The 12,983-nt window shown below is 38.9% G+C and overlaps 1 protein-coding gene across 2 annotated transcripts in view; it reads left to right on the top strand.

Moving 5' to 3' along the window:
- Nucleotides 1-12,983, top strand: part of abca12 (ATP-binding cassette, sub-family A (ABC1), member 12) — a 61,454-nt gene that overhangs the window by 30,349 nt on the left and 18,122 nt on the right. For both annotated transcript variants that reach the window (XM_004555512.4, XM_014408279.4), the window contains exons 42-57: nt 208-537; nt 930-999; nt 1,105-1,239; nt 2,145-2,303; nt 2,398-2,581; nt 3,175-3,393; nt 4,054-4,250; nt 5,472-5,629; nt 6,332-6,565; nt 6,701-6,848; nt 7,669-7,915; nt 9,130-9,219; nt 10,249-10,336; nt 10,493-10,620; nt 11,333-11,420; nt 11,745-11,853. In XM_004555512.4, coding sequence (XP_004555569.3) covers nt 208-537; nt 930-999; nt 1,105-1,239; nt 2,145-2,303; nt 2,398-2,581; nt 3,175-3,393; nt 4,054-4,250; nt 5,472-5,629; nt 6,332-6,565; nt 6,701-6,848; nt 7,669-7,915; nt 9,130-9,219; nt 10,249-10,336; nt 10,493-10,620; nt 11,333-11,420; nt 11,745-11,853 — 2,584 coding nt within the window. The remainder of the gene's footprint in view (nt 1-207; nt 538-929; nt 1,000-1,104; nt 1,240-2,144; nt 2,304-2,397; nt 2,582-3,174; nt 3,394-4,053; nt 4,251-5,471; nt 5,630-6,331; nt 6,566-6,700; nt 6,849-7,668; nt 7,916-9,129; nt 9,220-10,248; nt 10,337-10,492; nt 10,621-11,332; nt 11,421-11,744; nt 11,854-12,983) is intronic.

Below are 12,983 nucleotides of genomic sequence, written 5' to 3' on the forward strand. Positions count from 1 at the left end.
AATACAAATTATTTCTGGTAAACAGACAGCGTGATAAGTTAAAAAGAAAAACGTAATTTTATTGTCTTAGTCATGTAGTTCCTTATTTTGTTTTTTCACTTTCAAAAATTCCATTCCATATTTATTGACAGGCACCACTGGCAAAACAGGCACAGGATGTGTTTTGACAGTTTCATAAGTTTTTTTCTCTTCATGTTTTTCTCACAGTACATGAAAATGATGGGAGTCAACACACTCAGTCACTTCTTTGCCTGGTTCGTGGAGTGTTTTATCTACCTGCTGGTGACTATCATCATCATGACACTGGTGCTGAAGCACGGCAAAATCCTGCCCAACAGTAACGGTTTCCTCATTTTCCTGTACCTGTGTGACTATGGCTTGAGCATCTTAGCCTTCAGTTATCTTGTCAGCTCCTTCTTTGACAAAACCTACATCGCCGGCCTGAGTGGCAGCCTGCTTTACATCCTCTGCTTCTTCCCCTTCATCATCGTCACCGCACTGGAGGGCAGTCTAACGCTCATCCAGAAGAGTGCCTTGGTAAGGCTCCTGTGAACCTCATTTGTCATCATTAAAGAATATGAAACTCATTTGTATACCGTGTAATAATTTAAATACCAAGTAATGTAATTTGGTTTGGAAAGATAAATAATGTAGAAGAAGATATAGTGACAGTTAGTTTCATTTGAAAATGTTGTTTATTCTATCCATTTTAGAACACGTGTTTTTTTTGTTTTTACAAAATGAATGATTTTTTGTTTGGATTGTCTCAAAAAAGTCACCCCCAATATGGAGCTATCTGCATAAACAGACACACACACATATATATATGCATATATACGTGTGTGTGTGTGTGTATATATATTTTTGCTGCTCCTTTTTCTTGCTTGTCGTTTTGCATCCTGTCTGATTTCCCTCTGTCTTTTTGACAGGGATTGTTTTCCCCGACCTGTTTCAGTTACGCCAGTCAGTACATGTCTCGCTACGAGGCCCAAGGAGAAGGTACAAGCATGTAGACATCTGACTACCATCAAGATCTCTTTGATATGTGAGCTAAGTGAATCAGTGAAAGGCAGCATAAAACTTTCATTATGTTAACCTCTTTAGGAATTCAATGGAGCAACTCATACTCCTCGCCCATTGCTGGAGACACAGCCTCGTTCGGTTGGCTGTGCTGGCTGATGCTCTTCGACTCTATCCTCTACTTCACCATTGGGGCTTACATTCGCACAGTGTTTCCAGGTAAATTGGGGCACAAAAAAAACAAAAGAACAAATTTATTACATCTTTCACTCAGCTATTGATGCTGATGTCCTGTGGCCATTTTAGTACATCAGACATAGTTTGTCAAGCCGATCATTATTATTTATTTATGTTTTAGAGTTTTTGTTTGCTAGTCTTTTTTGTCAGGTCAGCTGATATACACACTAAAATACAAGTGTAGTCTGTCAATCATAAAAGTGATGAGAAAAGTGGAAGATTGTTGGGTTTTCTCTGAATCTATTATTGTACGATCTACCGTACAATATAAAGCGCCTTGAGGCGACTGTTGTTGTGATTTGGCGCTATACAAATAAAATTGAATTAAATTGAAGAGTGCATTCTTCAATTTAATTAGACGTCTATGGGAATAGACGTCTATGGGAAAACAGCTCTCTCCTCCCTTGATGCATGAGTTTGTGTTCTGGATTTAGCATGATGTTCATTTTGTAAATTGTGGCGTCCATCTGTTTCCTAGTGTTTGATAGGTTGCTTCTGTATGAGTTTCCCTGGCTTCCATAGTGGGATCCAAGCTTGCATGCTTGGTTTCAAAAAGATGGTGACAGCAAAAATTTTAAGCTCAAGCCTTAAAAAGATAGCACTGTGCAACCAATGGATAACAGTGGCTGTGTCCATCTTTTATATACATCCTATTCTTAAAGAAAGTAATAGAATTAGAATAACACAGGTTAGAATTCACTTATAGGCGAATGTGTAAGCGTTGCCTTAAAATATCAAGTGAAGTGTACACTAATCAGTTTCTAGTTGAAGAAAATGCAGGTTGGTTTAGTTTGGTTACTTTGTTTAGTAGTCCCAGCTGTAAATAGGTATGTAAATATAAATATATTGTGTATGTGAGATTTATTTGCAGTTATTTTACCCATTAGGAAAATATGGCATTCCTTCTCCGTGGTACTTCCCATTCAAACTCTCCTTCTGGGCTGACCTGTGCGGTGTTCGACCACAGAAGAATACGGCCAAAGGACTTCTCTTCACAAACATCATGCAGAATGACCAGCTTGCCTTCTCCAATGACAAGGGAAAAGGTGCGTCAAATTATAATGTGGCACACACAGGAACAAGGAATTCTTGTCTGCTGTTAGTTTAATTTACAGTTTGTCTTCTCTGTGTCTCTCACAGGAAAGAGCGCTCTTTCCACCAAGACTGGGGAATACTTCTCAGAGCTCCCAGTTGGCGTTGCTCTCCATGGTCTCACCAAGACCTATGGTGACCAAGTGGCTATTGAAAACCTTAATGTTTCTTTCTATGAGGGCCACGTCACCTCACTGCTCGGTCACAATGGAGCTGGAAAGACTACCACCATGTAAGTGGGGCAGTTTTTTTTCCTTTCCTTTTTAAATACCAGTATGCATTTGACCACCTTGTATACACCCTCCGTGGCAGCAAAATGATCCAATTTAAAATGAGATTTTGTGCATCCCTTTAATCATTCCAAGGCTCGGATGCTGACAGGGAGATTGTTTTGTCCAAATCTGGCACAGCAACTGTGGTAGCGATTCGCCTGACGGGTCTTCATCAACTAGAGCACTTACATTTACATTTTAAATGCGACTCATTTTGCTGACGCTCTTATCAAGGGCAACATACAAGGAGTGCAGTGGCAGAATGAGATTTAACACCACTGAAAAAACCAAAAACCAAGAAGGGATTTTATGCCCTATGATATTTTTGAGAACAATAAGTCATCATTTAAGAAGAAACTGCCTGGGAGAAAATACGAAAACTAGCAGATAGGACAAAAGGAAAAGGCATTTTCAGCTTTTCAAGTGCCACCTAGTATATGAAAAGTCTTTTGAGCATGTTCTGTCATTTATAACTTGATCTGAGTAATAAAAATCGAATTTGTTTATTCATTATTGTGAATTTTGTTAACAAATGCATGTATTCTTTGTGTAGGTCTCTCCTTACTGGGCTTTTTGCCCCGTCTTCGGGAACCATAGAGGTTTACGGCAGAGACATGCAGACAAACATTGAGAACGTTCGCAGGGAGCTAGGAGTCTGCATGCAGTATGACGTCCTGTTTGATCACATGACCACCAAGGAGCACCTGCTGCTGTATGGACAGATCAAGGCCCCACACTGGTCAGACAGAGAACTGCATGAACAAGTCCGCACGTGAGTGACCAGAGCAGGAAGCTTGATATGCTCAGTGTATAAAAGGACGCTCTGTTTTAAGGATGATACCTTGGTGATATATTTTACCTGTTACAAGGATTCTCTTTGCAAGCTGTTTTATATGTACATCATTAAACTCCGTCCTTTGCTCAGTTAAAGGCATGGCCCTCAAATAAAAAGAAAATATGTGCAGAGGTTACGAGACTTTCATAAGAAATAATTGCCAGTGCTTCACACGAGTGAAAGGTTATACAGGGGTAATTTGAAAATCAGTAATGGCTATATAGTGTATTTCCAAGTCTGCAGTAAAAAAAAAAAAATTGCATCCCTGTTGTCGTTGAATTGCGCTCTTATTTTAGTGTTTTAGAGCTGTCAAATATACCATGTGCATCTGCAGGAAAACATGAGCAGAATACCATAAAACTCTGAGTTTTAAGTCGCTTCATGTGACTTTTTCTAGATGGTCTTATATGAGCAGAATAGTAGTGAATTTAAAGGCAAGAACAGTTTCTCTCTCCTGGTTTCAGGAAATCTGAAACCCCTGCTGAGTAACTGATAGAAGTGATTGAACTACAACCCACAAACTGGGTTGTAATGCATTGAAAAAAAAAAGTTAGCATGTGCTCCATCCTAAATGCTTTTCATCGACTTTGCTCCCAGGATCCTAGAGGACACGGGGATGTATGCTCACAGACACAAGCGGGTGGGCACCCTATCAGGCGGCATGAAGCGCAAGCTGTCAATCTCCATCGCCTTAATAGGGGGCTCTCGCGTGGTGGTTCTGGATGAACCCACTACAGGAGTCGATCCCTGCTCCAGGCGCAACATCTGGGACATTGTAATCCAGCACAAGAAAAGTAAGTCTGACAGGCACACTCAAACACTGAACGCTGAAATAACATCCCCATGAAGATTTTTTTTATCACAGGAAATCTGAGACCTGCACATATGCAGTCTCGGTTGGCCAACTCTAACTTGACATGTCTGTATAAATCGCTGGTTTTTGTAGTTTTATTAATGCGCATCCTCATTTCTCCTTCCTGGTTGGTGACAAACGGCAGGTGCAGTGAAAATATCTCACTTGTCTGAGTTACACTGACTCAGTTTGTTTTTGAATACAATTTAAGAACTGGTTGATTGCTTTTAAAGCCCTTTAATACCCACCTGTGTACCCTTAAATAACTCATATACTAAATTGTGTGTATATATATATATATATATATATATATATATATATATATATATTTATTTTTTTATTTTTTTATTTTTTTTTTTATTTTTATTTTTTTAAATCTGTTGTATTTGTCTATCCTAGTCTTTGAGGGAAACACCAGAAAGCCATACTTGTTTGAAGCACATTGTAGCTCTATTTTCTAACACAGTACGTATGTGTGTAGCTCATACCTTTTTAAAACTACCCTTAAAGTCCAATGTAAAATCTCTGTAGTACATAAAAAAATAATTGCACTGCATTTGTGCATTGTTAGTATTAAAAATGTACAGACAACCGAAAGTCTCACACTAGGGTTTTTCCTCTGAACACGCACCCTCCTATCTGTTTTCTAAGAAACACGGTGGGCAACAAGCTGTGAACCTGCAGGTTGCAGCTCACTGCAGGACTTTTCTCTGCTTTGTTTTGTGAATGGACTTTAGCGAAGCATAATTTTAATATAAATGAGGAGGTATTTTTAGGCTCTCTTAGCAGATGTTTCTGGAAAATATCATGTAATTGGCGTCATCTCAGACGTTTGGGAGATTTTAGTGCCAGAAAAATCTGTTTCAAAATAAATCTTCCACATCTCTTGCTGTTTCTGTGCCCGTTTCTATGATGTGTTTGCATGATAGAGCTTGCGTTTGGATTTGTCTTTGCAATATTTGCTTTTTAGCTTGTTTATTTGGAGTTGCTGAAGCCATAAAAGTAAGACAAAGCTTTACAGACTAGCTTAGTTGGTAAATATAATCTTACAGATTCTGTTTCGTAATTTTCACCTCCATTTTACATTTGTGTAAGATTTACCTGTTAAAGAAGAGTGTAATATTGCATGTGTAATTTTTTTTTTATATGTGTGCCCTCTCAGACCGCACAATCATCATGTCCACCCACCACCTGGACGAAGCAGAAGTGCTGAGTGACCGCATCGCCTTCCTGGAGAATGGAGGATTAAAATGCTGTGGATCTCCATTCTACTTGAAAGAAAAGCTAGGCCAAGGCTACAAACTTACCCTCACCAAAAAGGTAATCATTTAATCGCCCTGTCAGTCGAAGCAATAAAGACTCATGCTTACAGCAGCTTTTTTCCACAACATGAAATTTTAATGAAAATCTACTTCCACTTATTTATTTTTTAGTGAAATATGCTTTTCCAGCAGACAACTGGTTCTAAAAATGAGAGAACAGCAGCTTTCCTCTGATGCATTTTACTCAGAATGTTTCTTAGCAGAGTGGCATCTTGCAAAGTAAATGGTCATCACAGGCGTAACATTTCACCAAAAGCTTTTATGAAGGAGCTGGACTGCTTGTGTAAAACCAAACCCAGGGTTTTATCTTTTCCCAGATGACATGTTGCGATAGGTCAATTTGTATCAGATATATTAAAAAAGGGCCACATGAACTATGTTAAGACACACAGAAATGATGCCTTCTCATGGATAAATAATGATCTGATTTTGTATATTTTGATCAAACCTGATGTTTCTGTCAGTATTCTGTACCTTAAGAAAAGTGTCCTCTACGATGATAGTCAGCCATTTCAGCAATCTAAAGCAGACAGTGTGAGGAAAAAAAGTGATTTTTTCCAAGTTTATCTCAGCTTTGCTTAGTCATATCACTTGTAACTTATGTAAAAAAAACCCTGAAAAGCAGGAACAGTGTGTTATATGTTAGATAGTGTAGTGTAGGTAAGTAAGATTTCACTTTCCTAATCTTTTCTACTTGCAGGTGCAAAACACAGAAAATAAACAGATTGACAGCGCTGAAGTTAAAGCCTTTGTCCAAGCCCATGTACCTGAAGCACAACTGAAAGAAGCCCAGGGCAATGATTTGGTCTACTCACTGCCACCCTTCAACTCATCCAACGCCTCCTCATACCGCTCTCTGCTTACTGCACTGGACTCCAACCTGGATGCTCTACAGTTGGGGGGTTATGGTATCTCTGACACCACACTAGAGGAGGTAAGCTCTCACACTGATGCCGAGGTACATTTAAACTTAATCATACTAACATATCTGCCAGCATATCATAAACCCTAAAAAAAATAGGGTTATCATATACAGATACTATATATGGTTTTTTATATATATTTGCAGGTGTTCCTCCAACTGACTCATGGACAGACAGAAGCTAAAGCTGAGGATGGCCTCCCATCTGTATCAGAGACGGTTTCCGACAATATATCCATCGACAGCTTGTCTTTAGACGACAGTGACAGCAGCACAAGCTTCAGCGACAGGATCAGTGAGTTCACTGTTTGTTTGTTTTTGTTGTTGTTGTTGGTTTGTTTGTTTTTGTTAACCAATTGCTGTCATCTTCTTTTTGTAAAAAAAAAAAAGCCGCTAAACTGATACCTCTGACAAAAAACAACGAAACAAAAAAACACTGATAAAAAACAGTACATACTACAACGTAAAGACAAGGAAAATTAAATGACAGAAGTTTTATAGTCAAAAAAGTTAAATTCTGTTAATATTCAACAGTATCTTTAATCATACAGAAGAAAACAAGAGACTGAAAATACAAAGAGAATAGATGGTTGAACTTTATAATTAACATAACATTTATTCAGCATCACACACCTTTAGACCTCAGAGTTAACACTTGTCACTTCCAGCAGTCATGCATGTATTAAAGTGAAATAAGAGATTACTATAAAAGCTTTGGTTACACTTTAAATATAAACACCACCAGCTCCAACAAGACAAATTCTCACAAATTAACTGGATTGATTTCTTAAAGGTGGCCACATATGGAGCAATGCCTGTCAGAGTCTCTGCTTTTCAAAACATTGCGTTTTTACCCGAGCTCGTTATTTTAAATTTGACGTTTTCATAGACAACCTAAAATATTTTGCCAATACTCTGCTAAGCTTGTTCTACAACTTCTACAACTGGAGCAGTCTTCTTGATGGATTGCACTGTCATTTTTTGTGTCTGCATGGTAGCCTTTAGCTTTACTGTCTTTAAAAGACAACGAAGGCTTCATAAAAGTACTAAGATAGCAAGTGAATTTGCCCCAAAATCATTCTCTCCTCGCTCTGCTCTCCTTTTGTGTGTTTCAGACCTTACCAGTTCATCCACAGTGACCGGCATGGCTCTGGCCTGGCAGCAAATGTCAGCCATCCTGATCAAGAGATTCCACCACAGCCGCAGAGACTGGAAGGGCCTGATTTCCCAAATCCTGCTTCCTGTTCTGTTTGTAGTGTTTGCTATGAGCCTGGGGTCTATCAAAAGCGACGTGCAGCACTATCCTGAGCTACAGCTCAGCCCTGCGCTCTACAAGATCGGACCAAGCTACTCCTTCTTCAGGTCAGTACCTGCAGAAGTGAAAATACAGATAAACCATAAAAAGAGACAAAACAGAAGTTAATTAGGCAAATAAGTGTGCTTCTATGTAACATGTTTGAAATATTTGAGAATATCTCAGGAAGTTAGTTTTTGAGTTAGCAACAAATAAACACAGAAGAGTGAAAATTCTACTGGAAAAGAGGAAAGTAGTTTTATGATTTGCCAAAGTAGCAATATAAAACAAGCCCACACTTTTGGACATTGTATCTGGGGAACCATATAAATCACATAAGCCACAGGGCTACAGACAAATATCATCATAACAGATGTTGGTAATCACTTCCTGAACTGAATGGTTGATACACCACCTTACTCGACGGGTTCACTGGGGTCTGCATCATTTGCAGGAGGCATGCCACACTTGTTATAAAAGGATTTTGATTTGATTCTGTAGTTTGTTGAAGGGCATGTGGACCTTAAAATGCGAGAGCACAAGAGACTATGTGAGGGTAAGAGATGTTTGCGATGAAGACGGCTACAATGTGAGATCAAAGGAAGAGAGATTAGGAGTGTCAGGAGATTGCAAGATGTCTTCATCCTCCCGATCTGCTGTTGTTTGATCAAGGAGATATGTAGCAAGAGAGAAAATGCTGAGGTGCCAAACTGTATCAGAGACCGTATGGATGCTCCTCCCAGTCCTCTTTAGTTTGCTATATAAAAGGGATTGAAAATGATAATTAATTATTCATCTCAGAAACAGTGTTTTTTTCGCAGTGCAGAAGAAGGTTATAGGTAGTTTAGGGTCAGAGATGCTTCAGCGTTTCAACATTTTTGGAACTTTCCCGGAACACTGTGTTTTCTTAGTTTTTTCTAAGAGTGATGCAAATGTAATATGATTTTTATTTATGAGGCTACTTGTGTGCGTTTTAAGGCAAGGAATGGTAAATAAAACAAATCTACTTAAATTTAAAGTGACAAGTCAAATGTCCTCATTCTTTCTCTAGTTGCTCAGAGAAGCCATTCTAATGGTTACATTAGTAACCATTAGTTAAATGCTGTTGATCCTTAGCCCTCAAATCATCACATAAATTAAGTAAAATCTGGCTGGCTGGCTATCAGTTTTAGCAGTCTGCTTAGTGGATGCTCATGAAATAAACCTTTGTGTCTGTTATATCCTCTTATTGTAACATATCTGGCGTTCCCGAGTCAAGGCTAACACTTTTCTGATTCTACAGCAACCAGAATCCCAACTCACAGCGTCTGGCAGACACCATGATGTCATTCCCTGGGATGGACACCACCTGTCTTGACAAGCCTGATAACCTGTAAGTAATTATACTACTAATGACATCTTTTTTGTTTGTTTTTATCAGTGACATGCTGATTCCTGTACTTGCTTTCTCTATGTATTTAAGCCTTTGTCAAATGTACAGCGTTTTTATATTTCACTTCATCCAAGTCTCTTTCCATCTTTATTTTACAAGGCTTTCCTCTCTGCAATTCCTGTCGCTGTCTCTGGTCTCTCTCCTGTCCCTCCACTCTTAATTTCTCTGCTGCTCTGCTCAGTGCATGTGGCTGAAAGCCTGCAGCAGGACTCTGCGATGTGAGAGCATCATCTGTATTCCGTAAACACCCCGTGTTTATAGGGAAGATTTTCCCCTTGCAGGCACTCAAATCAATGTTGGCACTCATGAACCAGACCTCAGAGGCATTTTAAAATTCTCAGGAAAATAAAAAAAGAGAGTGAGAGAAAGAGAAGGGACAGAGAGAGCGAGAGAGAGAGAGACCCTGTCATGGAAAAAGAGGCTGCATGTCTGCTCATCATGTCCAGTAATTACAGCAGGACAATGACTGATTACTGTATTTACATTTTTTTTTTACATACCGGTATATAGAAAATATATTGCATCATCCTCTGATTATGATCATTGTTACTTGTGTGTGTTAGAAATCTAAAGTAACAGGTGTGTATGCAAATAATATTGCTGCAACCTGTTTTTGATCTGCACAGAGCGTCCCTGAAAGCATTTGGCAGAGAGCAAAATGCGTGGGAGTTGAACATCAGCCCACACAAACAGAAATTTCACACAATATGATATTACAGCACACATTAACAGCTTTGAAAACTGTTATCAAAGGAAAGATTTAGATCCTGATCTCACAAAAATCATGTAAGCCTACAGCTACTTCATAAACGGTTTTAGATTTTACAGTTTTCTTTCTTTTAGCGGGCCATCATATCTCCTCACTTTCAAAATATTTTCTGGGGTGTGTCTAGGGAGAGTGTTGTGGTATGTACCGCTCACTGCAAACTCACTTCATTTCACTTGGTGAAACTTTTTCCTCTTTTTCAGTGACTGCACAAGAAACACAAACAAGTGGAGCTCCAGTGGAAACACCACGAAAGGATTCAACATCTGCAAATGCACTCGGAAAGAACAGGTGAGACTAGGTCACCGAGAACAGTGCGATTGAGTGATTCTCTGTGTTCTCACTTGTGTGTTTGTGTGTGTGTGTGTCAGCACATAAACGTGTTTCCTGTGCTCATGTTTTTTTGAAAAAGGGAAGATATTTATTTATCTTTTCTTTGCACTGCAGATTTGTGACAAAGACAACTACCAGCCCCCCCATACGGAGATCCCTTCATCTCAGATTGTTTATGATCTGAATGGCATCAATGTGGAGAACTACCTAGTGGCTACAGCCAATGACTTCATAAGGAACAGGTGAATGGAGCCAATATATCCATGTGGTTAATGAAGCCACAGTGAGACTTTTATACATGCCTCACTGATAATTTACTGTACCCTGTGTTGCAGTCAAAGTATTCTCTGATTAAATGAGCCGAATTAAGCAATGTCCAAGTACATTCAAATTTCAGCATACTGTGGCATATTGCTCAGAATTTTAAATCATATTTCATAACATTACATCATTAAAATGAGCTACGATAGTTAGGAATCGTTTGCAAATCTTTTCGTTCATTTCATTTTTTTTATTAATTCAGAGGAGACGATTGACCTAAATGAAATTCCAGAATTCTGCAAGCAGTCTCTGAAATAAAGTTTGTTAGTCATCTGGGAGGCTTTAAATGGTCTTCACAGTATTCAGTTGCATGGAATGACTGGTGTTTTACCAAAGAAAGATGTGCAGAAATCTAATTAATTATGAAAACTAGTTAGTAAGTGCCTAAAAGTATAGTTTTCCTGATTTCTCAGCTTGACACAAATTGGTTTCTAGCACCTTGTTGATAATGGTAATCATACTTATAATTTGGGCTTGGGTGCTTTTACCCTGAAATGGTTCTCTCATCTGCATATGTTGAAAATTTACTCTTGATTAAAAGCAAAACAACCAAGTGAAAATCACAGTGCGTTACATCGAGTTTCTCAGTATCAAGCAAAGCTCCTTGTTTTAGTCAATGTTTTGTTTTTCCAGGTACGGTGGTTTTGCTTTTGGCATGCCACTCCCAGCGGACTTAAAAATGGACATCACAACAGTGCCCAAAAACCGTACGCTGTCTAAGGTAACGTTCTCCCACTGCTTCCCTGCCCCTTTTCTTATTATCAGATTAATTGCCGTACTGATTAGTTGTCAAGAGTTAAAACCTGATGTCTTAACCAAACGTGTTTACTCAGTGCATGGAAATGGAGCTGAATTGTTACACCATCATTTTCATCATAAATATGCTTTACTGCAGGAATTGTGCCAGCGTAGATGAAGACGTCTGCCTTCTTTGTGTTATTAAAGTGTTTTTGTTGTTTTAATATATAGTATACCTACATTTCCTGATCTCTAGTGTTGTGAATGTTGTTCGTTTTTATGCATGTCTGTGTTTTTGCTTGTGTAGGTCTGGTTCAACCCTGAGGGTCACCACACAATGCCAGCATACTTAAACAGCCTCAACAACTTCATCCTACGCTCCAATCTGCCAGCAGACAAGGATCCACGCAAATATGGTAAGCTAGAATTGGTGAAGAAAAAAAAGTAAAAGTCTTAGTACACATGTTTGAGATGTCACTTCAACTGATGGGGGATTCTGTACAAAGAAATGCATTAATAACAAACATCAGTTTTATCTAACTTTTGGAATACTGAAATGGATTTTGGCCACAGCTTACTCTTATTTGTAATGTGATTAAAGTGAGTTTTAGAAAATGTACCGTATATGTATGTTATGTTATGTTATGCCTTCAGGCACAAAACACTGGTTATTGCAAAGATAGGGTAAGGCAGAGATTGAAAAAGACATGACTGCACAGGAGAGAGGCACATCAGTATTAGAAAGCTGCCCCCTCACTAGCCCGGTGCATTTTGTATACTAAACATACAGTAAAGAAAGCTGTAAACAGTGTGTTTACTCATGGTTCATTTCACTGGATTAAAGCCAGGGGGTGCTGTGTGTCCTTACGCTCACATCACTATGCATGGTGAATACTGATGAGTGCCACTCACTGGGGAGATCTGCTAAAGAGAAACGAGGCTGGCCCACGTTTTCAGTACTGTTTCAGCTTCTGAGTATTATCCTGACCATCTGCCTGCAGGCAGGAGTACACAGTCATGCACTCATACACAAATGCATATATAGAATTGTTCATAAAAACATGTATGAATAGCAGAACGGGCACACACACACATTTATTCCCCAGTGGATGATAAAAGTGTTTGAGGGTAAAGTGTAACCATTTAAATGTTACCTGCAAACTCAAAGCGGTGGCAGGGGTTGTCCGGGGTGGAGATCCAGGGAGATTACTTTTCAAGGTGACTGCTTTATCTGTTAAAAATTATATCCTAGCCTTTGCATTGTGTACTACAGTTTAATTTTGGGGTTGGGCCCCATTGGATGTTTGCATCAAACCAATTTTTCAACTCACTCTTGCAGGATTTCTGACTACAATTACCCACTGGTGCATTTGTACAAAAACACTACTGTCCAGATCATAAACTCAGATTACTCTTACCTGCAACTGTGTTGTTTATTTCAAGTTTTTCCTCACCCATCCCCCAGAAATCATTGATTTTCTCACCTGCCTAATAGGCCACCTTTAGAAGATTTGATTTGAAAACACATGCTCAGCTTGAGTCTCTT

Source organism: Maylandia zebra, linkage group LG16 (genome assembly GCF_041146795.1).
Source record: "Maylandia zebra isolate NMK-2024a linkage group LG16, Mzebra_GT3a, whole genome shotgun sequence".
Lineage (NCBI taxonomy): Eukaryota > Metazoa > Chordata > Actinopteri > Cichliformes > Cichlidae > Maylandia > Maylandia zebra.